This window comes from Gambusia affinis, linkage group LG23, assembly GCF_019740435.1.
Source record: "Gambusia affinis linkage group LG23, SWU_Gaff_1.0, whole genome shotgun sequence".
Lineage (NCBI taxonomy): Eukaryota > Metazoa > Chordata > Actinopteri > Cyprinodontiformes > Poeciliidae > Gambusia > Gambusia affinis.
In genome coordinates, this window is record NC_057890.1 from 14,620,284 (window position 1) to 14,647,584 (window position 27,301).

The window sequence follows — 27,301 nt, forward strand, 5'->3', positions numbered from 1 at the left end:
ACATGCTGTTTACTCATCCTCTGGAGCTCAGGAGAAATTGACAGAGTTGAACACTGACCAGGAACGCTCGTTAACGGCTGCAGCCCAAAATAACTTGGAAAACAATACGTTTCAAGCCCAAAATGTTCGGTTATCTAATCCTGTGACTCATAATGGGCAATGTATTATTCATTCTGAAGATGTCCTGTTCTAAATTTAGGATGGCTAAATATTTTAGCATGACTTAAAAGTGACTGAGGCCACAGAGCTACTTGGAGCTTACACTTAGGCCAAAAAAGCCTTATAAAATATTTGATTCAGAAAACAAATATCCCAGTGAAATCACAGCACAGCCCATCTGGTAAAGCATTGAAGACAAGTCGGGATTTCTAGGTCAGGCTAATATTTGGAAAAAATGACTAGCATCTTGAGATGAAAGAGTGCTACTCTACTGGCTGCTTGCTAAAGGTGGATAAGGTGGTGTTTGGTTCTTGTACCCATTATCAATCAGAGGGCTGCCAAGTTCAACACGTCCGGCAGAAGGGTTGAGGGAAAGGAGCAACGCTGCAGACGGGTTGCAGACAGATACTTTACACACGAACGTACAGGAGAAAATAAACGACTGAAACCCAGGAAGACAGCAAGCGTCAAAGAACAGCACCCTGCTGCTCAAACCTCATCTTTTTTGTTGAGAGAAAAAAGTGAGTGTTGCCGTGGAAGAAAATACTATTGCCAAGCATTGTTCAGGTAAAATCACTCAGTCAGGTTTATTCATATATTGTGCACAATACAGAGAGTTTGTAGGATAATCAGTAATGAAGCAGGTCTGGATGAAAAGCTCTCAAAGCTCTCCCAGGCAGAGACAACACATGAGTTTTATACCAGAGATAAAGAATTAACAAGGGGTGAGACAGTCTGGTTCTGATGCAGCTGTAGAAAACAACTTCCAACCTTCTACATGTAACCCAAATAGTTCTTTTGGTGATAGTTCATAAGCATTTCATATGACAATGACTAGCAGATGTGACCATATTGTAATTTTTCCATGACGGTGTGCACGAAACACCTCCTCTCCTACAGATTGATGTAGGTAATAAAGTTCAATATACTCACCAAACACTTTGTTGAGTGCACCTGTTTGAGTCCTTGTTAGCACAAATAATAAATCAGCCAATCACATGGAAGCAACTCAAAGCATTCAGCCATCTAGAGATGATAAAAACGACTTGCAGAAATTCAAACCAAGCACCAGAAACCAGGGAGTTTTTCTACCCGCCAGTATAACTTGGGTTTGCAGAGAACAGCCAAAAAGAGAAAATACTGGTTCAAGATTATAGTCAAGTAACAACAGATCAAAGACCCATTTGGTAAAACCACTGTATGATAGAAAACCAAACAGGGAGAAACACCAGAAAACCAAACAGGGAGCCACTCTCAGCTCAAAGCAGGAATATAATCCAAAATTTGGATTATATTGGAGACTTGTATCAAGGATGTGCGTCTGAATAATACTGTATAAAATGGACCAAAAGATCAGACTATGCTACAAACAACTGACTCTGAAGATAAGAGGACCTGACTCTAGCTAATATTGAGTGCAAATATGTCTACAGGACCTTTTCTTTGTTTCAGTAAACATTTTCAGTTCAGTCCAAAAGTCTACAATCACTCCAAGTTGCTTCCTAAAAACATTTCCATTAGTAGTTTTAAGTTTTTTCTTTGGACTTTGAAGAAGCCACTTCTTGTACGTGAAATTTAGGAAAGCAGATCAAGGTTAAAATGTCAAAATTTGAAGATAATGCAGTTTGGTAGAAAATTTTTGAATGTTTGCTAGCAGTAGTAAAACTGCCTGAAGGACAAATAATCTCTTAAGATTTTTTGTAACGTTTTTCTGTTTACGATCACACTTTTATCACTTTTCTATGTTCCAAATGTTTAAGCAATCGCATTAATAGCTTTACATAGCTTTATACAAACTGGACTGAAGATCATAAAGAAAGCAGAAATATCTTGAGAAAACCTCTCCAGAAAAAAAGGAAAAAATAATAGAAATCTGGTGATTTTTCAGACAATATTTAAACTTTGCAATTACTTGGCAAGTATCCAAAAATTTTGTGTATGGGCAAAGAAATGATAACTTCAGAGTAGGGTAAAAAATAATCATCATCAAGGTACAGGGTGTCCTTACAACTGGACAGCTGATGTTGGATCAATCTGTACAAGTTGCATTATGCAATGTGTTAGCAGTAGTAACAACAGCACTAATATGCTAATTCAATAAGAGGATAATCAACCATTAGAGTTTGACTTCCATAAACTGTAAGTTAGATCTTAAGTCTAAGAGTTTCTGACAATTTCACCTGCTATAAAGGTTCATAAGAGGAAAGGAAAACCTGATAGCTAAACAACACTTGGTAAAAAACCTATTTCCGTATGTGAAATGAGTAAAAAACAAAACGATTCAGTGACATAAATGAGGGAATTTTTCTAGTCACGTGCTGCTATGTAGTTAATGGACACATTTCTGCCTCTTTTTATGTTTCATTGTGAGAATAAACACTATCAGGTTGTCCCCCACCGTTGCTATGCTTGTTCTTTAAAAGTGCCCTCTGAATCCAAAAACTAACTCAGAATTGCCCTCTAGTGGCTATATTACCTAATAATGCTCCAAAAGAGGGCATAAACTATAAACACAAAAAAAAACAATAAACACGAATAGGCATAAACGTACTAGCTAGCTAGGTGACTAGCTACAGTAAAGTTTCAATACAGCTCCACTTTATATGATAGCTAGCGCTAGCACAGCTGCAACTAGCTGTAAACTTGAGAAACTACTAAAAAAATCAGTGCAGGAATCAAATCCCCACTTGTTGCTATTTTTATAGACAGAAAATAACGAGTTTTAAAAAGACGCTAAATCGGACTAGCTAGCTATCTAGCAAAGTTGCGATACAATTCTACCTTATATGCTAGCTAGCGTTAGCAGAGCTATGTATTATAATCAGCTGTAAATTTGAAGGACTAAAAAAAGAGATCAGGATAGGAATCAAATCCCCACTTGTTACTATTTTTAGAGACAGCTCACAAAAAGAAAGAGTTTTAAAAAGATGCTAAAACGGACTAGCTAGCTATCTAGGAAAGTTCCAATACAATTCTACCTTATATGCTAGCTAGCGTTAGCAGAGCTATGTATTATAGTCAGCTGTAAATTTGAAGGACTAAAAAAAGAGATCAGGATAGGAATCAAATCCCCACTTGTTGCTATTTTTTCCCTTATACACAGCTCACAACAAGAGCAAGTTAAAAAAGAAGCTAAAACTTGGCATTTAGAAGTTGCAGGGTTGTTTAAAATCTGTTTATTATTGTTGGAGACAAATTATTGCAGAGAACTGGGTTTGATAGTTTAAAGATTGTGTTAAGTATGCAATCCAAAGTGGTAATTAAAGGAGCATTTCAAATACAGGCCACAATGTGCTAACAATCATCAGAGAAGCGGCAATAAATGTAGTAAGATCTGGCAGTGTTAAAGAGGAGAACAGAAAATAAAAAAATACACAGCAGAAACTGAATGTCCTTCACTGTTCCTGTTTTCGTAAATGGTTAGCATAGGTAAATGTTACAGGGAATTAAAAATGTTGTCTGGTTGCTGTTTTTGCAATGATGAAACCATTTTTGCAGGATAATTTGTACAAAATGAAAACAGTCGTAGATCCGATGAAAACACTATAGTGAGTTAGTAAACGTTTCCAACACAGATCCTGTTCAGATGCTAGCTGGCCTATATAACTGGAGATAACACATTTAATTTAGATAATTTATAGGCACTTTATAAGACAAATAATCCATTTTTATATAAAGAAATATATGATGAGATAAAACTGCAGTACAGCTACTTGCTACATGTATTTAGAAAAGTAGCATCTCGGAGAGTGCTTTGTTTTTTTGTGGTGTCAAAACCATTTAAACAAGATACATATTGTCAGGAATGTTGTTTTTATTTAGTTTTCTGCATAATGAAAATAGGAAAGTGAGTTGTTGTTAAAGACTAGCGATATCACCAATATATCAGTGGAGAAACAAATGCAGAAGACATTGCTTTAACCTTTCATGCAATTAATCATGGAAGCCAAGATAACCATAAATAACATATTTCCATTAATCATCTGTAGAAAGAATGTGAGTCATGTTGCTATTTAATGTGCTGTATTTATGTGATCCAGGATGACAGAATAAACGTCAAGATTTTGTTAAAATCAGGACAGTGTGAAGCTTCTGCAGAAGCACTTTCTAAACTGTGATGGGAATAAAATGGTTTCATGTGTTTTTCGGGTTTTCAGGAGCTCTCCCATCCCTTCAGCATACAGTAGCTACCACTACTGTATCACCTCTGCTTGGCTGTTGGCTGCGACTCAAAACCTGGAACCCTTTCTGGCCCCCCAGTTTTCCATCAGTCAACAGGTTCTCATGTATTTTCTAACCATTCCTGGTTCAGCCTAAGGTGAAAGCAATCAATAACTGGAAAAGAGAAGAACTGAAAATGTGCTATAGATGTTGATCTCCCTGAGAAATGCTATATCTTCTTCTCCCTTTCTGCTTGAAACTGGCAGCTGACAAAGTCTACCGCATGTGGAAAATCTTTCATAAGTTTGGGACGGAACCAAACCATTTATAATGGATTGTTAGGTCAAAACTACATATGAGTCATAGGGACAATCAGTTCCTGGACAGAACAGGGTTTTGTTGCAGATATGATTCTTGCTCAGGACATTAAATACAATTCAATCTAATTGCTGGATGACTGCCAATGAAACGTGAACGATGTGAATAAACTCCAGTTGTGTAGAAACCTGTTAACGTCAAACAAATAAACTTGTTCTGAGAAACGCATTGGTGGAAAACACTGCGATCATTTTCAAAATAATGTAAAAGCAAACTGTTTTAAAGCAGGAGCTGCATTTCTGTTACAAATGTTTGCAAGACCTTGTCAATGTTAAAAAAACCCAGTTTTTATTAAATAAGAAATGCAATTAAAATCACACATAAATAAGTTTGTTATTAAAAACACCATCCTTCAACCACTTCCTGTCGTCTTCTTTGTCGTTTTCACCAGTAGTAACATCCGGTGTGATTTGAGAAAAGTGTTTCCGTTACACTTTTGCAAAACTTTTCAGTAACAAATTTGATTTTATTTTATAATGAAATGCCTTCCTGCTGAAATGTGCCATACAAATAAACTTGATTGATGTATTGATAGAAAATATGGATGTTTTGGGGCACAAATACTTTAATCCCATATATGCTGCTCTATTGAAAAAAAAAAAAAAGGAAAAACTTTACAGCAACATCCAGTCGCTATTTTTTCTTTTTCTGACAATAATCACCAAACATTCAGTCATATTTTATTTCTGCTTGGATTAAAAGTAAAACACTTGAAGCCAGAGATGAGACTGGAAAAAAGGAGTGAACTACAGACGAAACATTAATGCAGGGAAAGTCAAGACAAGATGCCAAACTGGCTGCTGTTTTATTTATGAGCCTCCTGGAGGTGGAGAGCTCTGAGACCCACACAGCCAGCCTTCATGAATAAATAAAAAGGTGCACTTACTGAAATAAAAGCCCCTCTCTCCACAGACAAACTGCAGCGTGTCGACCAGCTCCGCCCCGCACAGGGTCTCCGGACCCGCCCCTGTTGCCGTCGGAGTCAGGGTGAGGATGCACAGCAGTAGTGAGAGGGTGTGGCTACAGGAGATACAGCACATCGCACCCTGCGGACAGCCAGACAGGGAGAGGCTGAATGTGTGAATTACAGTTGAAGTAACAAAGCCGGACATGACGGGAAACGGTTCAGCTTCAAAAGCAACCCGGCTGCAAACTCTAAAATAAAATAAGAAATCCAGTCGGAAGCGCATCTAGAAAGTTTTCAAAGCCAAAAGCAGAATTTTATGTGTTGCAGCTTCTCAACAACTGAGTAAAAAACCCTTCGTTTTCACTAACACAAAATGTAATAATTTATGAATATTATTAAATCTATGCAATTATTCTGCAGATTAAAATCTGGGATTAAACGGGATAATACAAAAATGTTACATTAATTTCTGAATTTCAGAGGAGACTTCAGAGAAGGAAGGAAAAACTGCGACAAAAAAAGATGCATAAGAGAAATGTAAAGCCACTTCAAGAGTTTGTTGCAAATTCACAGCTGGAGTCAGGGATTCAAGAGCCAATAGTAGTAGTGTTAGCATTTCATTTTAAAATGTTTTACAAGTTAAAGGTGCAACATGTAAAAATATAGACAAAAAGTTCAATTCAAAAAGTGAATTAGAGACAGAAAAACCCTCTAAAAGTGAAAGTGACTTTCACTTTTGTTTCAATCATTTTTTTTTTCTGCCATGGTTTTTCCTTCCACAAAACATTCCATTTATATCTTTGGATACCTATGTTCTTTTTCATATTAAAAATTAATCACTATAAGTCTTAATTTCTCAGAAAATTTCAGATTTTAAATTTTAATTACTGAAATAAATTAACTTTTCAATGATATGTTAATTTGTTTGCACAAATAAGTAAATAAAGCCAACAATTTAATGCCTTGCATGTTTGCGAGGATGGGCATTGGCTCCCCACAGCCCCCTCTTAGGAGCACCACTGGCAATAAGCCCTAATGCTGCGGGAGGGCTGCGTGAATCCAAATTAAAAACACACGTTCCCCGTTATCACCCTATACTGCAGCCAGCATATAGAAAGGAGTTAGCAACAATCCACATTAATCAGGAACATTCATTCATCATATATATCATTAACAAGCAGGCCACCGTCTCCCCTTGCCAAAGCTGTCAGCGCGTTATTACGCACGAAAAGTGCTTCGAAATTCAGAAATAAAGGATGCAGAAAAGAGCCGCCAGGGGATCTTTCCGATCCAAAATGTTTGATGGAAAAGAGTTATCCCGCCAAAGCCAGCGGAGAGAGCGGACCGGGCCAAAATGTGCATAATAAAAACGAATAAATTCATCCACATCAGAACCGCACAGCCCTAAACGCCCTGGAGCGCCTCAGATTAAGCTTTCCCTCCGTTTTCCGGTGAAATATTTAAGCTTTAATAACGCACACTCAGCAGCAATTAAGGTGAAAGTTTTAAAGCTTTCTGGTGCAAAATAGGGCATTACGCATGGAGGCGCAGAAAATACGTGCAAACCCAGGCAAAGCTTTTAAAAATAATGAATTAATCCCCTCAAAAAGGTGCGAATTTTTTGGGTGATATTGATCTGCAAGAAACACAAATGAGATTTGCATGCAAACTGAATTAAAACGGCAAAAAAAGAAAAGAAAGCCAAGTTAGAAAAAGCTCCTGGTTCGGTTTAAAGTCAGAAGGATGCTGAGCGCAAGCAGTGAGCAAGGTGACAATGTAAAATCAGCCGAGTTACCTTGAGGACATCACATAAATGCCACCGGGAGGAAGCAGCGCTAGACATCACCGCGGATCTCCGCAAAAAGACAAAGAAGCCCGGCGAAAATGAGCAACTTGTTTGAAGTCATTAAAAAAAAGAAATCGGGGCAAAGAAAGAGGACGAGATGCGGGGCAATGTCACATCTCAATATTCCCACTTTGTTCCATTGCGCAGGCTCGTTTTGGAGAAGTGAGATTTAGCGAACAGGAGACGGATTTAGAGAGAAAATCCCTCACATTTATCTACATTACACAGACATTTTCAACAGGAAACAGCTGGGGCAGCGTTTGCCTCCTCCTAGTTCTAAGTTATTCATTAAGGATTTTGGGCACATGGTCAAATAACGTCATTTCTCCCCATTTTTTTATTCTTTCAGTGAACGGGATGCAATCGAGATCTTTCTCAGACTTGGTTAGACAGCAGCAGCAGCAGCAGCACCTAACAGAACACCGTGGTTCTGGTTTATCCCCTGAAGGAGTAGGAAGTTAAAGACAAACCAAAGGTGATAGTTTCACTTTTACTGATTGTGCGCAATCTGGTGCCACGGAATCCAGCAGTAAGTTCGTTTAACAAGAGAACTCGGTGATAAAGTACGATTTTTGAGGCAATAAAGGAGAAAAAGTGAAGTCTTGATCCTTTTAACTTTGTGGGAGATGAGGATTTCCAGCTTCCCTGCGCTCTGTCACAGTGATTTATACCCCTGGGTTTCCTTCTCTTCTCCCTGAGTTTCTATCAGTCCGTGTACTTGGCAGGAAAATGAAGTATAAAATCACTGGCTTTCAAAGAAATTCTTACACTTATGACGGGTTTATGTGAAGCTCTCCCAGATAGAGACTCGAAATGTTTCCTGCTCTTTCTGCACCGGGCGTGAAGCTCAGTCAGATTAGATAGAGAGCGTCTGCAAACATTGATTTTCTCCAACAGATTTAGATCTGGACTTTGACTGGGACATTCTGACGTACAAATGTGACTGAATTGCTTATATTTGATGGCTGAAAGGTGTTCATTAATGCGTGTTTTGGTGTCGATCAAATACCAACTAAATAAGGTTTAGGTGGGTTTTTTTTAAAAAAAATTTGGATTATTTTGTTCAAACCTCGAGCAGAATTTAGATAAACTTTATAGGTGTCCACAAAATACTTTAATAACTTATTTACAGGATACATTTAAACAGCAGAAAAACAAACATTTGCGTGAATTATTTTCTAAATAAAGTGCAAAAATTAAATTTGAGAAAAAAATTAAATCAGAAAACTTTACGGTAAAGTGGAGAAATTAGATTGCAGAATTAAAATAAACTAAAAATATTGATCCTATCACGATAGGACCTATCTGATACTGACTTGGTATTGATTTTATCGATGTTTTGGATCGATTTCCAGATTTTCCAGTAATTATGTTTTAGCTGACTAGCTTCCATGTTTATGCTAAAGACTAGCATTCCCACAGCATGATGCTGCTACCATGAAGGAAAATAAAACATTTACGCATCTGTTCTTTTTCTAGACTTTGCTTGCAGTGTTTTTAATGTGAGGCGTTCCATCATGTTTCCGCTGATCTTTTACTTTTGTTATCTACAAAAGTAAATAACAAGCTAGCAACTGCTAGCGGCTGATTAGCATCTGAAAAGCTCAAACAATTCCTGAACTATGACCCCAAATCCCAAAAGAACCTAAGAAAAAGGAGGCATCTGGACCAGAAAGCAGAGACTCCAACGTCTCTCTGCCCAGATTTCTCACCATACGACCAATCAGAGATTCAAAGATGAGTAGCAAAAGCAAATGAGGTGGATTAGCAGTGCTCGCTAACAAATGATGATGTACAAAATGTGATTGTGGAAAATTGTCTCTGCGGGCTTGAAATCGAGCTGTTAGCACGTCATGAGGTCTTTAGTCCACGACGATTTGTTGAAGATACATTTAATTTAATCCCAGTTTGAGATAAATGAAGTATTTCTGAATTGACTTAGATTTTTTAATGTCTGACTCCTTTTCCACTGAGCTGAAGCTCAGAAGGACCATGATGCGGCGTCTATATTTGCCTCCCCTGCCGGATTGCGTCATTAACAGGAACTGCTTGTTCCAACGTGGAATACAATAAGGATGCTCCTCTGAAGGACAAAGCTATTTTCCTGATGACACCGCTAGCGTCCAGTTAGCTTAAAACGCTCCATCTCTGTTCTGAAACCTGATCTGGATTCCTCTGCCTGCAGTGTACTGGAAACGATGAGCTCGCCCAGTCTACAGATATTTGCTGAGGAAGAGGAGCGAGGCGGGATGGGAGGGAGGGAGCTGACCTTACCTTCCCCTGCCTGCTTCTGGAGCGTCTGGTTATCTGAACCGTGTCTGTGCCAAGTCACTCTCCCACACTCCCTCTCTTCTTTCTTTGATTGTGAGACCTTTGAACCCACTCAGCGCCACCTCCAGCCGCCCCACAGCTTCGTCTTTGGAGACATCCGCCTCAGTGAACTCAACGGCCAAGGAAAGGCTTAATTTAGCTTCTTTCTAGCATTGCATAAATAATACAACTGAATCATTTTAGAAAAACAAAAAATGTTTCACACTACCTCTAATTTGATTGTAATGAACAAAACCTGTGCTCTATCTATTAAACAATATTTTTTCAGGGTTTTCGAAGGTCTCTTTGGGGCTTTGTTATTGCTTCAATTGTTTTCCCAACACTGAAAACAATTGCAGGGCAAAATAAAATGCATCAAGCCTAGTAAAGTGATAAACAAGTAAACAACTTCTCCTGCTAGCTCAACTTATAACAAACAATGAGACAAGCTGTCATAACTATGCAGATGATACACAGCTCTCAATGATGATGTCACCAGGTCGCTCTGAACCAACCAATCACTGAACAAATAAATGTGTGGATGTGAAGAAACGTTCTCCAGCTGAACAAAAACAAAACTGAAGTTAAGAAATAATCTAGACTTAGTTATTACATCTCTAAACGAGTGATCAGGCCTAAAATCTGAGTGTGAACATTCAGAGACACATAAAGACTGTTACAAAGTCGGAAGATCATTTCCAAGATTAAAGGAAGATCCAGAGAAACTCTTCCTTGTGTTTATCTCTAATTGCACTGATTACTGCAACAGTGTCTGCCAGAATGCTGCTGCTGGCGTTCTGACTAAAACCAGTCCTTCCTCTGGCTCACTGGAGCTCAGAGAATAGACTTTAAAGTACGTTTGTTAGTTTATAAATCACTCAACAGCTTAAAACCAAAAGAAAAAAACCCATTTTTTAAAAGATTTGTCGTATCAACCTTCTAGGTCACTCAGGTCTTCTGAACCAAACATGGAGAAGCAGCATTCAGATTATATGCACCAGAAACCTGCAAAACAGCTGAACCACAGAGTTCCTTTAAATCAAGGCTAACTAAATGTATTTTTTCCAACTGTTGAATAATTGGTTACTGAATTCTGTTTTATGCTTTGTTGCTGAAAAGTGTTTTACAAATAAACTCGACTCAGAGGAATCAGTGTATCTTGTTTCGGAAACTCCAAACAGAAAAAACTGAGATTTGGATCTACTGTGGATCGGTTTCTGGTTCACGCTTTGAGTTTGTGAAAATTTTCATTCCTAATTAATTTAGAGATCAGATATGGCTCCACAGCGAGTCCTCTGGAAATGATCCGGTACTGGATTTAAAACGAGGAACATTCCCACTGTGAAACAGATTCATAGCCAGGAAATGGGGAAATTGTCTTATGTTTAAAGAGTTAACGTGCACAGAGTAAAATTCTTGGTTTCAAACTGAGTTCTATCACCTCATTTGGAACAGTGTTTACATATTAACACACGGCGATCCAAAAAGACTTGTGATTTTGTTTTTCCTGCAGCGCTAACAGCATCCCTTTGCGTCTCTGCTGCCAAACAAATGTCCGAGTCAGCGATGCACGCACACACACACACACACACACACACAGGAGACAGAGAGCGGGGCCGAATGCAAGTGAAAGGATGAAAAAAAAGGGTTGAAAACTGAGATAAAGCTTTTGCAAAACTTGTGCGAACTGAAAACGGGGTCCCAGACCCAATATGGGAGGGGCTGGTGCTAGCTAGCAGGTTCACTTGAGGACACACACTTGATTAGGAGAGTAATACCTCTGTTTCTGTTAATAATTTGGAGGGCTTTTCCTCCTTTACCCATTGACTAAAACAAAAGAAGAAAAGCGCTGTAAAAACAATGAATGAGGGGGACAGGATGGGAAATTTCTGCTGTTTTACCTCCCCAAACAGTCTGTGTGTGGCAACGCTAGCTCACATTGTTATCAAAGCCCCCTTGTGTCCTGTACATGTTTCATATGGAAGGAATAAAGGTGCGTCATGGAGCAAATGCAGAAAATGGGGTGCTTGTTTTGATACGCTGTCTTTCCACAGTAACATTTAGGGGTCACAGGATTTTGGCAAAACGGACAGGAAAATCTGTGGTGCCTGCTGATGATCAAAACCCACATTTTCAGAAACTGTTAACTGTTTGTGGCGAGGCTTTCAGCGAGCTAAACTTTAAGGTTGCACCACCCTGTTTTACTGGTGATGAAAACAAAAGCAGCATGGACTGGATTTAATGGAACTGTAGGTCTGAACTCAGCGACTGTACTTTAACAGCAATGATCAAAGTTAACCTGCAGACGGGGGTCACGTCATATATCCGTCACTTGTGGACAAAACTCCAACCTAGTTTGACCCTCTGCTCACAGCTTTTGCATGCAGATTGGATATCAACACCCCATAACCTCTCAGCAGCTCTACACTGCTAAAACACAAAATCTTACCGAGTATTTCTAGTGCAAATATCTTAGTACACTTAAAATGTTTTCAGAAGCTTGTTTTAAGTCAATGATTCCTTAGTATTGAAAAAATATCTTCCAATGGGTTAGTGCAAATATTAAGAAATTACATGTTGTTGAAACATTACATGTAAGTTAGTTTTGTCTTATTTCAAGTGTATTATAAGCCTGGCGGGCCACCAGGCTTTACTTGTACCCCACCAGGCTAAGCATTGCTTCTTTCTTTTTTAATAATTGCATTTTTAAGGAGCTTTATTTGGTGTTCAGGTATTAATCTTCCAATGCCACATAATTATCAAGTGATATTTTGAAATGTCCTGTGAGCTTTTTAACATTTTTTAACTCAAAAACATGACGGGCAGCTGGATGAATGACTGCACTAGCACCTTATCTCTGGGATTAACAAGTTTTCTGAGGGAAACCTTGAACGTACTAAGAAATTCAAACCAAAAATACTTTGTAAGATTTTCTGTTTTTGGTGTGTGCAAAACTTTAGTCTCAAAAGTCTAACATAACAGGCATTGCTTTTATTAATACTAAATTAATTTTAACAGCTAATGTGGTAATTGGGGTCTGTAGAGTCTTGTATTGAGTCAATTGTTTGAAATTCAAATTCAGAAATACTTGTTGCAAGTCAAATTCATGTAAGTTTCTTCAAAGATTGGTGGATGGGAGTTTGACTTCAATTATTGTTTAATGGAAACGACACAATTGCATAATTATGGTTTATCAACATTCGCAGAATATAGACGAAGATTTGTGCACATTTGTAATGGAAATGCAGGTCTTGTCGCTACATGCCATCAGTTCAGTATTCAGGCAGCAGAGACTAAACCTAAGCCTAATCCACCTCATTTGCTTTTGCCTCACTTCTTTAAATCTTTGTCTGAGCGTTTGATTAGAAATCTGGGAAGAGTGACACTGGAGTTTCTGCTCTTTTGTTTTCCGTTTTGGGGTCGTAGTTCCAGTATTATTTAAGCTTTTGAGATGCTAAACTGCTCCTCCCAGCTGTAAAAACAACACCTTCTCGCCACGGTTACGCATTATAATAACTCTCCAAAAGTCAGAGACGTGTAATGCTTCAACCACAAAATTATGAACAGAAGTCCAACAAAGAACAAATCAAAACTATTTGACAGAGATATTCCAAAGAGTGACGCAGTGGATGTTTTCCTGTTATATATCATCTTTTTCTTTGTACAATAAGGGAATCCCCTTTTTCTCTGAAATTATTCCCTATATCTGTCTGCTGTGGGTGTTGATGATTTAAGAGCATCTTTTTGCTCTTAAATAAATTGAAAAACAGGTTAAATGATGTATTTATATTTCATTTTCTTATATAATTAATTATTTTCAAATAAAGTTGGAAAATAGCATCTCAATACTACATAGAAAAACTAGTATTTTACATTTCTATCTTCCAGAAGTAGTTCTGACTTTACACTTTTTAACAAATTTAAGATTTTTCTGCATGCTTTTGCTACAACCGATAGTAGCCACACCGGCACACCCACTAGAACGAAACAAACACACCTAGTGTAACACTCGCGCTCTATTGGCTGAGAGGTTGCCAGGCAATGGTACTTTTTTGTTGAAAGCAGAAGTAGAAATTGATTCCCAAGCAAGCAGAGAGGAGATTTGATCAGAGTGCAGACGGGTTTTGAGAAAGTACAGTGAATATTTGAAAGAGAACAGAAGTTTTAAAAGTTTTGATAACAAAACACAAGAAATCCTGCTTTCACACTGAAAAAGTGTGCTCTCAAATTATGGCAGAAAAATTCCCCCATACCTTTTGCTCTTAAAAAAAAATCACAAACAGTTACTCTAATAAAACAGAGTGACGGATAAATCCACTGCAACCTTCAAAATAAAATAGGTTCTTCCGCTTCCCTTCAATTTCTGAAGTTAAACACGAACAGTGTGATAAATTGTGAAAAGAAGGGAAGTCAGATGCTCGAAGAACATCTGACTTCCAAGAACAGATGTAATGCGTTGTTATTCTAGTAGAACACCCACAGAAAAAAAAAACTACTTGTTAATGGGAACATTAGGAGCTCTTTAAAATCCTTGATATTGGCCTTGAATTTGTCATAAATAATGTTCAGGTTAGGGACCCAGTGGGTGTCGTGGTTTGGGGGCTCTGAGTTTTGTACTGAAAAGACTTCAGAAATCATCTTAAGGTTAGTAGTTTCCTCGTGTGCACTGAATCACAGTGGAATCTAAAGGAAATAATTGTTGGGGTTTATTTTTCGGGTTACAAAATCACTGCTGGCACAATTATTGGAACCCCTGCTGTTACCTTGTCCAGCCCACTATTACCACTAGTACAGAATGTAGTGTTCTCCTATAATATTTTACAAGGTTGGAGCATACAGAGAGAAAGATTTGTGACCATTCCTCTTTGCACAATATCTCCAAATTGTCCAGAGTCCTGTGTACTCTCTTCTCTTCAGCTCAGCCCTCAGGTTTTCAATAGGATTTAGGTCTGGGGACTGATATGGCCATAAAGAAGATCGGTTATGTATCTGATGCAACACATCGGAGTTGATTGGACCCCATGCTTCGGATTCTTATCATGCTGAAAGACGCAGTGCTGAGCCATTTATAGCTTTCTGACAGATTTTTATTTAATAACTCTCGTTTATCTCAACTTCAGTATTTTTAAACGACGTCTGATTGTAGATATGACCAGGGTTTGGAACGGTAACTAAATACTTGACGTAATTTTTATCATTTTAAAAGCTCAACACAGATTTACTCTGTTTGAAGGTAAAATTTTCTCCTTTTTCATTTTGAAGAGTCCCTAAAACAGAAAGAAATGGACTACAAACCAGGCTAACAAAATATTAGCAGCACCTCAGCTTAGTTGGCATATTACCTAACTTTAGCAAAGTAGTTAACGTTTGTTATCATTACCTAGCATGTCAATGTTATCACTTTATCTAAATATATTGAAAAAGCTGCTGATAGCACATAATGTATAGTGAAGTTATTATTTTACACAACCATATTAGCATTATTTGTAACATTATCGCTAACATGCTAATTAGCATTGTCACTATTGATAAGATGCAACTGTTAGCATCTTAGCTAACTTCTATTAGCATAATTTTTAAATTAAGTCTTGCTTTTGCGTGGTTAAATTATTACAAATAAAGGTAACAGAGCTTTAAATTACAAAGTCTGGATGGCTCCCTTTAGGAATTTTAAAGAGTTAAGTTGAAAAAAATTAATAAACTTAAAATACGGTCCTAATTATTAAATAAAAATATATTTTTCAGTAATATTAGAGCTGTAATTAAGAGCTGCACTGCTGATTTTGTTAAACATGTCTTTAATGTAGGATTTTTGGTCACTAAATAGTTTGTTTTAGTTTTATGGGAATTAAATAAAACAAACCAGAAATAATTCTCACCCGTTCTCCATTTCCATATTTTGTAACCCAAAAGATTCACTTCAAGTTATTTATTTTTCTTCTAAAATCTACACAATACATTATGAAATGAAAAAGTGGAAAGATTTTCTCCTGTGTTTGTGATTTTATAAACATAATAGGTACACAAGTATGCCCACTCTTTGGTATTGCACTCAGAAGTGACCTCAGGGGTAATTTGATGAAAGTCCAATTGTGGTAACTTTAGAGATAATTTGGGTCAGAAAACATTTATCTAGACATGGTCTCACAATTCACAGTGTAGATCAGAAACCAAGCAATGACGTCAAGGAAATTTTCTGTAGACCTCTGACACCACAATATATTCAAACAGAAATCAGGTAAAAAATACAAAATATTTTGGCAACACTGGATGCCCCAAAAAACACTCTGGCCTTCATTATTTGGAAGTGGAAGAAATATGAAACCGCAAGGACCTTATGAGCAATCCAGGTGAAGAGTCTTGGTCAGAGAAAGATGGCGCTCGAGTTTTCATTTAGCGACAGAAGGACAAGAAGAAGGTCATCTATTGTCTGCACACTCCACCAATCACGTTTTTCCTCACTGAAAGGTACATTAATATTTCTCTGGTCTGAAGAACATAAGGACTGCTAATGACCAAACTAACAACATCTGCACTGTGAAGCATAGTGGTGGCAGTATGGTGCTGTGGGGATTTTTGTTTGCAGTAACTGGAGATTTTACAATTAAACCTCCACTGTTGGTCTCTGAAATTCACACACTGAACCAATAAAGATGCAGCCAATATTGCGAAGTAGTACCTTATACCTATCTGTAAATGTCCCAGTCAAAGCCTTTACTTGGATTGAATTAAACATATTTATATTTAAAGCTACAGTATACAGCTTTCACAAAAATGTTTTTGACAAATTTGTCATGTGTGACAGTATGAGACAGATGATCTGTGAAAAGATCAAGCTCCTCATGTGAATAAATGCACGGCTCCTGCATTAAACAACCAATCAGAGCCAGAGGGAGGATCTTAGAGCTGCCAATCATCCTTGTCTACGCACTGCTGAATGTGCTAATGGCTGAGAAACAACTTGGTTTTCTGCTAATTAGTGTGATCACTTTCGGGGTGAGTTGGCAGCAACATAGCAGATACACAAGGGTGATTGACAGCGCAGAGACCCTCCTCCTGGCTTTGATTGGTGTGCAGATGACAGAAAGTCCACAGGGAGAATGCAGACGAGCTTGATTTATTTATTTTTTTCATACATAATCTCTCATTTCATGTTCTTGTGACATAGAGACAGTCCTAACAAATATGTAAAAACACTAAATTTTGTAAATTAACGTTATATAATGCAGCTTTGAGACCTTAAACTGGCAGACATTTTTAGGTGGCTTAAAATGAATGATGATGCCCTTCGAACTCGACTGGATACAAATGTGAGCGAACAAAACAGGTGTACCAACCTTGAAGACATAACTCTGTAATGTAGGGCTGGACAATATAAGTATTTTGTATTGATCAACGTCGATAATTAATGTTTTAAATATCTGAAATACAAACAAACTAGTGAGGTGACCTTTCTTGTTTTATCCAGGTTTCACTCCTTGCTGTTTTTATTTTTAAGAATTATGAGGCAAAACTTTAAACTGCTGCTGTGCAAGTAACTCAACAGGCTGTTGCTAGGTAACCAGAGAATGAGTGAGTTAGTTGATCCACGAGGCTTTTAAGCTAGCAGTGAGAGGTTGAGCGGCTAAAGCCTTTCCTCTGCCTACATCTCCCAGAATGCTGTCCGGTTCTGGATCAGACTTTAGTGAATATTCTATGTATTATCTAAGAATCTATGAATATTCTATGTAGATGTATTATCTATTGATATTGATCACATGTCTATGCTATATATATTGTTATTAACTTATGCTGTCATATAAGAAAGAGTGAATCCTTTAACTTCTAGCAGTTTGTTGCATCCTGCACGGGCCGTATGGAAGAACCGCGAGTCTACCCCACACACAGACCTGTTGAAACCTGGTCCAGGCATTCCCCTCTATTTGCAAATCCAGGAAAGTTCCTGTGACTCAGAAACAAAAACGCAAAACAAACAGATGAAGGAACAATATTATCCCCCAGTAATTATTGGCTTAATGTGGCTGCAGCAGCTAATCCGAGACGAGAGCCAACATTTCTAACAATGCACAGATTCACGGCTCGGCTTTGCTGGAAATCTGCTGCCTCATGCTGCATTCAGATCTGGACAGTGGCCTGTAAGCGACACCTCTAAGCAGGCAGGGAAGAATGCTGTCTGTGCAGCTAAATGAACCAACACAGGAGCAATGGCTTGGTGAGGGTGAGGGGTTGGGCTGCAGAGCGGGCCTCGCTTCTCACCATCTGGCACCGCCGAGACAATGTCTAGGAAAGAGACCGCTGCCAGGCCTCAATTACTGGGGGGAATAATCCAGGACACACTGAAGCAATTAGAGCCCCATATAAATCAATATGCTTTGGGTTAAAAAGTGATCTGCTCCCAACACTCTGGAGAGGCTGCTGCCTGATTTTTCTCAGAGACGGGAGCCTTGGTTTTTTTGTTTTCTGTTAAAAACCGACAGGATGATGCAGCTGTTGCGGTTTCCACCGTCACTCAGGCTGCGTCAACGGTCAGGTGAAAAGGACAGCGACGAAGAGAAGCAGGATAAATATTTACTCTCGGCTACTGGGCCTGAGTAAACAGTTGTGAAACTGATGTTGCATAAAAGCAGAAGCTGCATAAACAAGCAGAGCCGCCTGCAGAACAAATGTGTCTACGCAGAACCTTCACGGCTTACTGAGAATCGGTATTAAGATTTCAGGTCAAGCAGAAACTCTGGATTATTTATGTATCAGGACGCTTCGCCACAAGCCACTGACACCGATTATCAGTGTGTTACTGCCATCTATTGGCCGAACGGGACAACTACAACCTGATTTTTCTCTGCTTTAGTTCCCTGAACTCTGATGCTCTCTGCAATTTTTATTTTATATAATAAAAGAACAGCATGTCAAAGTTTTATTTAATTTACCCACTTTCTAAAAGGAAAAAAAAATTGTGACGGTGTATTTGGATATTGTAGATAGAAAAAAATATATATATCAATTTTTCTATAATTTTTTTTCTGGGGGAAATTTCTGAGTTTCAAAAGGCTAAAATATGCCAGAAAATATATATATTTTGAGAATAATTCTAGAAATAAAATTTCAAAAGTCAAAAATTTTCGATATTTGAAATTCAGACATTTCCATGTTTTCTCTAGAAAATTTCTGAGAATGTCAACATTTTTCAATTTCTAGTAAATTTTAACTTTCAAATTACAAAATTCCTTGTTTATTTCTAGATTTTTTTTTTGATTAATCTAGAATTTAGTTAAATAAGTTCTTTTGGTGGAAAATGACCCTTTTTCCATATAAACAATGGACATAAAAACGTGATGCTCAGCACACATTTAAATTTTATCTCACACCTGGATCTCAACACTTGGCCCACCAGTATTTTCTAAAATCAACTGTTTTCAATCCTAACCAGTTTTACATCAAGATAAACTGGACTGGTGGTTCTTATGGAAGAGGATTCGGAACAATAGAAATGTTGAATTTAATCTCAAGAATTGTTGTTTTTTTCCCCTTAGAGGTCCAAATCCTCTTCCATAGGTTCATGATCTGGTTAAAACTGTATTTTTATATATTCTGAAGTGTTAAAGGATCTGAACTTATTTTACACAGTGTCAGATATTCCAGCCCTTACTTGACAAGTCCAGGTGTAGTAGATGCATCTTGACCATCCACACTCCTAAAACTAGAAGCAACCTGCAGATGATAGGACCTGATTATTATTTAAACAGTTAAATGTGAAGGAATGTTGCAAAAACTCCAGTAAGACACTGAAATCTGTTTAAAAGTGTGAGAACTCGTGACTGCAGCTGAACTGTAAAGACTAAGAAACACAGAGACCGGTCAGAAAGATGAAGACAAAATTGGTGGGAACAAATGAAACAAAGACTAAGTTTTGTTTGACAGAAATCTTGAAACAATATACCCACCATTAAATCGGTCAGATGAGGAGGATTCTCCACTTCTTCAGGTAAAAAAAATTCAGATTAGTTCAATTTCTGCACACATCAAATCTATTTCAGCATACTTTTTGATAACATGTACACAAAGTAGATGTATTCTGCAACAAATAATGTTGTCTCTGTTGACAAATTGAGCAATATTGAAATTACTGTTGAAATGAATCATTTTTACTTAAAAATAAAAAGACAGATGAAGGATACTAAAAAGTAAGACAGCAATGATGGTTCAAGTTTTTAATGTTTCAAAGTTCAGAAAAGCAACATTTTTCTGCAGCCTTTCCCTGAGCAAGTCTGAATATTCATTCCTGTTTTACAAGTTAACTCTGTGATGCATAAAGGAAAAGAAAAACATTGACTCGTAAACAAAATCCAATGAAGACATTCAGAGTTCATGGGTTAAATTCTAGTCCAACTTCCGCTGCGAACGTTTGTTCCAGCTTCACGTCGTGAGTGAGCGAATGTTCCCACAGCAGCTTCTTTTGCAGGAAGACCAATCCACAATCCTCACAGACGAAGCTCCGCGTTTTCCCGGCGTGAGTCCGCCGGTGTTTCTTCATGTGGTAGGACAGCCGGAAGGTTTTATCGCAGAGGTCGCATTTAAACGGTTTCTCCCCCGTGTGGATGCGCATGTGAGACTTCAAGTAGCCCGACTGGATGAAAGCCTTGCTGCACACGTCGCACTTGTATGGCCGCTCTCCGGTGTGGTAGCGGTTGTGAAGCCGGAGCTCGTTGGAGGTCAGGAAGGTCTTCCCGCAGACGGTGCACTGGTGCGGTCTCTCCCCGGTGTGGATGAGCTCATGCCTCTTCAGGGACGTCTCCTTCATGAACTGCTTGCCGCAGGTCTTGCAGGGATAGCGCACGCCGATGTGGACCTGCTCCACGTGGTTGCTGAGCTGCAGCTTGGTGCGGTAGGCCATGTCGCACTGCGAGCAGCTCCAGGGTTTCTCCTCGGAGTGCGTCCCCATGTGGACCGTCAGCTCCGAGGCTGAGCGGTAGCACTTCCCACACTGCCAGCACAGGAAGGGTTTCTCCCCGGTGTGTTTTCTCTGGTGGACCGTCAGGCAGTTGGACGAACGGAACTTTTCGGGGCACATGTTGCAAGCATAGGGGAACTCTCCTTTGTGTATCCTCTGGTGGATGGCGAGGTAGGACAGCTGGACGAAGGATTTGTCGCACTGCGGACACGGGAATGGCCCGGCGAAGCCGTGCTGCTTCTCATAGTGTTCCCTCAGTCGTCTCAGAAGGGTGAAGCTCTTCTCGCACATCGTGCATTTCATTGGCCGGTGCATGAGCTTGTGCCGTTCAAAGGCGGCCTCATTCCCAAGGATCTTGCCGCACTCCTTGCAGTAGAGCGGGTCGTGGATCCGCTGGTGGACTTTGAGCATTGTGACACTCTTGAACTCCTTATTGCAGTCGTCGCACTTCATCACTTCCCGGATCTCCACCTTGCAGACGTTCTCCTGGTGCTCCTTCAGGGCGGATGGATACTCAAAGTGTTTGCCACAGTTGGAGCACCAGACGGGGATCTTGGCCGTTTGGCCTTGTGCAGAGTCGGTACCGCTTGCCTCACTGTGGCTGGGTCCGGCTCTCTGCTCCTTCTTCCACGACAGACGGGAAGTCTTCTTGTGGCAGATTGCGTAGATCTGGTGTCTCTTCAGGCCATGCATGTGTTTGAACCTCTTCTTGCAGTGGATGCAGTGAAACGGTCGGTCCTCTGTGTGGCACTGGATGTGCCTGTTCAGAGTTTTGATGCTATCAAACACCCTGCTGCACACAGGGCATGCCTTTGGGGCTTTCTTTCTGTTCAAACCCACTACAGTCCTGTTATCCATTGTAGTTTCTGCAGGCGGGTCAAAATCTGTTTCTTTTTTATCTAATCCATCAGGATCCTCCTGGTTCTGGGGATCTGCTTCCGCCAGGATCTGTTCCACGGTCTTGCAGTGCTCCTCTCGGATGCCCTCGTGCCCGTGGATGATCTGGTGCTTCTTCAGAGTGTCTTTGTATTTGAAGCCCTTCTCGCAGGTTATGCAGACGTACGGTCGCTCTTCAGAGTGGGAGCGTAAATGCTTTGCAAAGTCCGCGGTGCAGGGGAGGATTCGGCCGCAGATTGGACAGATTTTCCCTTCCACCGATACCTCCGAGTGCGCCTCTGCGTTCGCATCTGGAGCGCCTTTCCTTGCTTTCTGCTCCCTGCTCTTACAAATCTCCCTCTCATGCCTCTTCAACACGTACAGATTCTTGAACTTCTTGTCGCAAAACGAACACTTGTACGGACGATCTTCTGAGTGGGACTTCATGTGTCGCTCCATGTCGACTTCCCGGGCGAAGTACTTCCCACATAAGGAGCAGTTTTTATTTTCAGACATCTCAGAGGTGCAGGGATCTCCCACGTCTTCGTCTTTAGGGCTGCTGCTCATCACTCCCTTCTCATGAACCCGCATCATGTGGCGGTTCATGTCGTACTGGTCCCTGAACCGCTTATCACAGCTGCTGCACTTGTACTTCAGGTCGCGGTTTTCGTTGTGGATTTCCTGGTGGCGCCTCATGGCTGCGGCTCGCAGGAACGTCTTGTTGCACACTGGACACGTTTTGTTGTTGGAGTATTTTTTCCGCAGCCTCTTGGCTGCTTCTGATTCGCTGTTTGCCTTCGCAGCTTTTCTCTTCAGCTCCAGCCTCTTGCTTTGCTTCAGCGGCTGAAAAGCGGCGGGCTTTAACGCATCGTCCGAGTCGTCGAGTGGTGCTTCCTTGGCGTTGGCGTCCATATCTTCATGATCGTCGGACTCCACCAGTGTCGGCTGCTCTATCTGAATGTAGTCCAACAGCGTCACAGTTTCGCCCTCCACCTGCACGGTCATACAGCCCTGGATCTGGTCTGAAGACGACTGGATCTGCAGCTCGTCGGGATGGATCACGATCTTCTCCAGCTGGGGAAGAGACAGCGAGGACAGGATGCAGTTCCCAAACGATGATGGGATGTTCTGCGTTTCATCTGTGGCGAAATTAAAATTTGATTTCAATTATGGAATAAAAATTTTTAATAAGCTTTTGTACAAAAACGGGCTGAAATACCCTTTCAAGTTTTCTATGTCCAGTTACTACCACACACTAAGGTTGTGTAGTGGCCTAGTCAAAGCTTGGAGTTGAATTTCAACCCAGCTCAGGCCTTTTGAAAGGAAATAACTATATGGCTAGATGAAATAAATTCTACAAGCAGGACAATTTTTTCCCACAGAGATGGGAAGCTCACTGGTAGTTTTCACTAATGCAGTTGTTGTTGTGGCACAATCAGTTGTTCGGTTTTTTCTACTCAAAGAAAGGTTTTTTTTATTATGAGAAGATTTAAATAATTCAGTGATGACTTTTGGTCATCTGTGAAATTAAAATGATCTGAAAAATGTTACATATCGTTATCAACTTAAAAGCAATAAAAAATTAAAAATAAAAACCTCAGATTATGAAAATTTGACTAATGAATTTTAGAAGGTTCTGGATGCTTTTGCTCTGATTTAGTTTGATTTATTTTCAGTTTGTAAGATTAAATCCAGAAGTTTGTTTTCCATGTTTTTTTTTAATCTAAATCCATCTTCAAGAAGAGTAGACAGATCAAAATAAATACTACCCAAGACATGAACATTCTTTTGTTAGAATGGCCTAGTCAAAGTCCAGACTTAAATCACATTGAGGCTTGCAAATGTTACTGTAACAAAGGATGGGTTCTGAAGGAATTGACCCAGAAAAGTTGAGAGTAAATGCTCAGCCAAAGTCACATAAAATCCCAGTAAAAAAGCATTAAAGTTTGTGGTTATGTAAAAGTCAGGGGTGTAAATACTTCTGTAATGCACGTAGTTACGACTCACCAGTAAAATCCACGTGTCCAAGTCTCGTCTGGTAGCGCAGGACAGTTTTCAGATGCTGGGGGTCCGGTACCGAGTGAGCGCACTCCTCCAGCGCTGTCGGGATGCCACCGATCATGGACGCCGTCTACGACACAGAAACGAGAAGAGACCAAACATGAGGTGACAGAAGTTTTATCAAATATGGGAAATATTAGAGATCATTGACAGAAAGGTGTTTATCAGCCACCTGACTTGGCAGTGGGCAGCAATAAAAATATGTTAACGTATCCTTCAAACTACAACGTCCCAAACTTTCTGTGATATCTCGTTCGCTTGTTTTTCAATAGTCAGAGAGAAATTGTAACCTGTAACTACGCTTCTATTAATCACAGAATTACGGAAATTAAAATGACTAACATAACAGAGTTTCCCCCAGCATATTATAAGCCTGGCGGACCACCAGGCTTTACTTGTGCCCCTACCAGGCTTAGCATCGCTTATATTTTAAGTCTCTTTAAAATGTTTGCATTTTTAAGACTTTATGGTTAGAAGGTATTAATCTTCTAATAACTTCAATTAAAAAAAAAAACATTTTTTGTGCTTTCAGCCATATCAAAATAGATTTTTCAGGCAAAACTGCTGTAACGTGTTAACATGAGACTTGCCATGATTTTTATCACTTATTTTGTGAACTAGCTTAATTACGTGTAATTTAATTTAATTTCTTATTTAATGGGAACACAGCAATTGGGAAATTGTTTCTTTTTTCTAACATTAGCAAAATATCAACAAAGATTTCCAAATATTTGTAATGGAAACGCAGCTTGTGTGTTTAAAACCTATAAAACGATGTGAGTGTTTGTCTACCTGCTGAATGTCGGGAACTGGGAGAAGCTTCTCCAGTCGGGACAGGAAATCCAACATCAGCATCTGCAGAGCGTTGTCATAATCAGGTCCAAAATCTGTGGGGAAAACATCCTATAGAAGGAAAGGTCAGGTTTTAGTCTGAAGAGTACGTAGTTAAGAAGAGCTTAGTCTGAGGTGTAAAAACTAAAGACCTGGAAGAACTTCTCCTTCTCTTCAGGATCCTTCAACAACAACCCAACCTGATCCACAAAGTTCGACTCTGGAAATTGAACATCTGAAAAACAAGGCTGGAAACACAGAAAAGTTCACATTTATGATATCTGATTGGCTCTGATTGGTTAAATGTTTTATTTTAAGAGGCTAACCTGTGCTGCCCAGGTGGATATGAGGGATTTTATCTGATCCAGGTGCATCTGGATGGATTCTGTGTCTGGGATCTGCTCGGAGCGACACAATTCAAGAACAACCTGAATGAAAGGATGAAAAAGTCGTAGGCTGAGTGAACTGTTCTTCACTCATTCCCTTATGGAGGAGAAATCAATGTTACTTGGTTTTGCTCACCCGTGCTCTCAGTCCCAGGAGCAGCTGAGCTTTCTGGTCTGGATTCAACAGTTCTGGCACAAGATCAGTGATGGTGCTGATGAAGTCCTCCACTAATCCGTATTCGTGAAGATTTCCGCTCTGCACGATGTGCCACATGGCCGCAGACACCAGGCGGAGGGGGGGGATGAAGAGGCGAAGAGACGGCAGCAGGAGAGGCGGATCTGGAAAACATTTTACAGAATTAGAAAACCACGACCTTTTTTTTCTTTGCTTTTATACTGAAATATCTTAAAATAGTCGCGTTTAATCCCAAAAATAAACAGAAAATGGGTCAGCATATCATGGATCAATGACAATTTAAAATACAAAATAATTCCAGCAGTAAATGAAGGTAATAAATTTAAACTGTAAAAATTAAGTTATGCATTAAATAGCTGGATAGATTTGACTGTTAAAAAGATGGGCGTTTAAATGCAACATTTTCATTGAATACGGTTTAAATAACTATTAAACGCTTTATCATTTGATTTTGATAGTTGTTGCGTTCTGTATCGTACAACTCAAAACATTAAATTAAAAAAAAGCTTTTAACACTTAGCTTTCCAAAAAGTTACTTGTTTCTGGTGCTAATCATTTATTCTCTAAGATTTCTGACGCCCGCTCCAACTTCTGCTCCAGCCTGCCACTTGGTGCGTTCATGGACAGAAACACGTGTGGTAAAAGCGAACTGTAACAGCGGCGCAGTCCGACACTGTGATGGACGCAACATCTGTAGCTGTTTACTTAATAAATCTCATTAGAATACATGTAACTGATGAACATAAACCGCTGCAGATGATATAATGGTTGTTCTACTTTCAGATCTCAGTTGCTGGCAGCTAGCTTTTCTGACTAGTTTTACCTGAAGCCCTTGAAGGCAACATTTGTCAGCGGTTAGTCGGTGGCTATAACGTAAACTAACGATAACCACGATTGAAGCACATATTTAAAGAATGTGAGGATCTGTTTTTGTTAGGTACAGGTCCGCACTTATTTACACTCATTCACCCAGTCCAATTCCCCGGCGTGCGGTGCAACGTAGCAAAAACCAACCGCCATCTCAGAGCGGCGTACGCCATGTTTGAAATCGGGCGCACACACTCTGAGAGAAAAACCAACAACTCGGTAAAAACAAACGCTACACAAACGCTCATCTATTTACCGTCATTGGTAGGTTCCGAGCTCTCCATATTGTGCCGAAAAGTACTCAGTTAGGAATATAAATCAATTCGGGGACGTTGTGAGTCGACGTCCGCCCGACCCTGCGGTGCAACCAGCTGCTGGCGGGGAGGAAAAGACGGTTAGATATCCTGTTGATAGTGCGCAGGCGCAGTATGTCAACATAAGCTTATTTGATAACATTTACTGCTTTTACCGTGATGTATTTTCACACGCTAGCACAAGCTATTAATTATTCTGACATGTTAGGAAAAAATAAATAAATAAAATAATTTTAGAGCCTCTTGCTTGCAAATATCCTTCTTCAAATGATTAATGCGGTCTAACTTGTTCACCACCGCCACCTAGAGGAAATTCGGCATTTAATGGCAGGGTAATAATTTGTATGACGAGCCAAAAGTGCCAAGAAAGTAAAACATTAATTATTCATTGATCATAAAAGCAAAAATATATGTAATAGTTTAAATAAAATCAAATATAAATATATGCAAAAAAGTATATTTTTATTGAATCACAGCACTTTTAATCAATTTCTGAAATCTGAAAATTAATATATGTCTAAACAAACACTGAAATATATTTGATGATGTTGAAAATATGACCATATGGGTAATGAGCAATACTTGACAGATTTTTTAATAGCTACAATTTTAAACAAATGGTCGCATTTTGTTTTCATTTACCAATAGAAAAAATGTACACCTAATTTAGTTATTGGATTGTACATACAAGTAAACTGGACGATGAAATAAACATAGGAATTATTTTCTATAATAGAAAATTCAAGGAACTATATCCACATGGAGCCATGTATTGAATATATGGTTGAAACAAATATATTTTTGTAATTTAATATAAGGAGTTCCAAATCTATCAACAATATACACAAGTCTAAAATTAATCCTATGTCTAAGTACGAATAATTGAGGGCAACTACATATTTAGTCACTTATTTATTAAACTGTTTCACTTTTGACCTTTGATTATTTATTAGTCACATATTGATTGCTCTAAAACAAACAAAAACATCTATTTTTTTAGTCTGAAGTTTGTTCTGTGAGAAAGAAATCCCTGTTTAAACTTTATTAATTCATGTCAACTG

The 27,301-nt window shown here is 39.2% G+C and overlaps 2 protein-coding genes across 3 annotated transcripts in view; both read right to left on the bottom strand.

Moving 5' to 3' along the window:
• Positions 1–19,823, bottom strand: part of igf1 (insulin-like growth factor 1) — a 38,288-nt gene extending 18,465 nt beyond the window's left edge. The window contains exons 1-3 of one of the 2 annotated variants that reach the window (XM_044107856.1): positions 19,703–19,823; positions 19,408–19,469; positions 5,585–5,744 (exon numbers count right to left, since the gene is read on the bottom strand). In XM_044107856.1, the coding sequence (XP_043963791.1) occupies positions 5,585–5,738 (154 nt within the window). In that variant the 5' untranslated portion in view covers positions 5,739–5,744; positions 19,408–19,469; positions 19,703–19,823. Of the gene's footprint in view, positions 1–5,584; positions 5,745–7,400; positions 8,080–19,407; positions 19,470–19,702 lie in introns of those variants that run through there. The other variant, XM_044107855.1, reaches the window with a different exon arrangement.
• A 131-nt stretch (positions 19,824–19,954) lies between these two features.
• LOC122826245 (zinc finger protein 11-like) lies at positions 19,955–26,343 on the bottom strand. The gene is made up of 7 exons (XM_044107854.1): positions 26,183–26,343; positions 25,000–25,202; positions 24,804–24,905; positions 24,630–24,725; positions 24,439–24,549; positions 23,593–23,716; positions 19,955–22,724 (listed from the first exon to the last, which is right to left on the bottom strand). The coding sequence occupies exons 1-7, from the start codon at positions 26,208–26,210 to the stop codon at positions 20,125–20,127; spliced, it is 3,264 nt and encodes a 1,087-aa protein (XP_043963789.1). The 5' UTR covers positions 26,211–26,343; the 3' UTR covers positions 19,955–20,124.
• Positions 26,344–27,301: the final 958 nt, after the last annotated feature.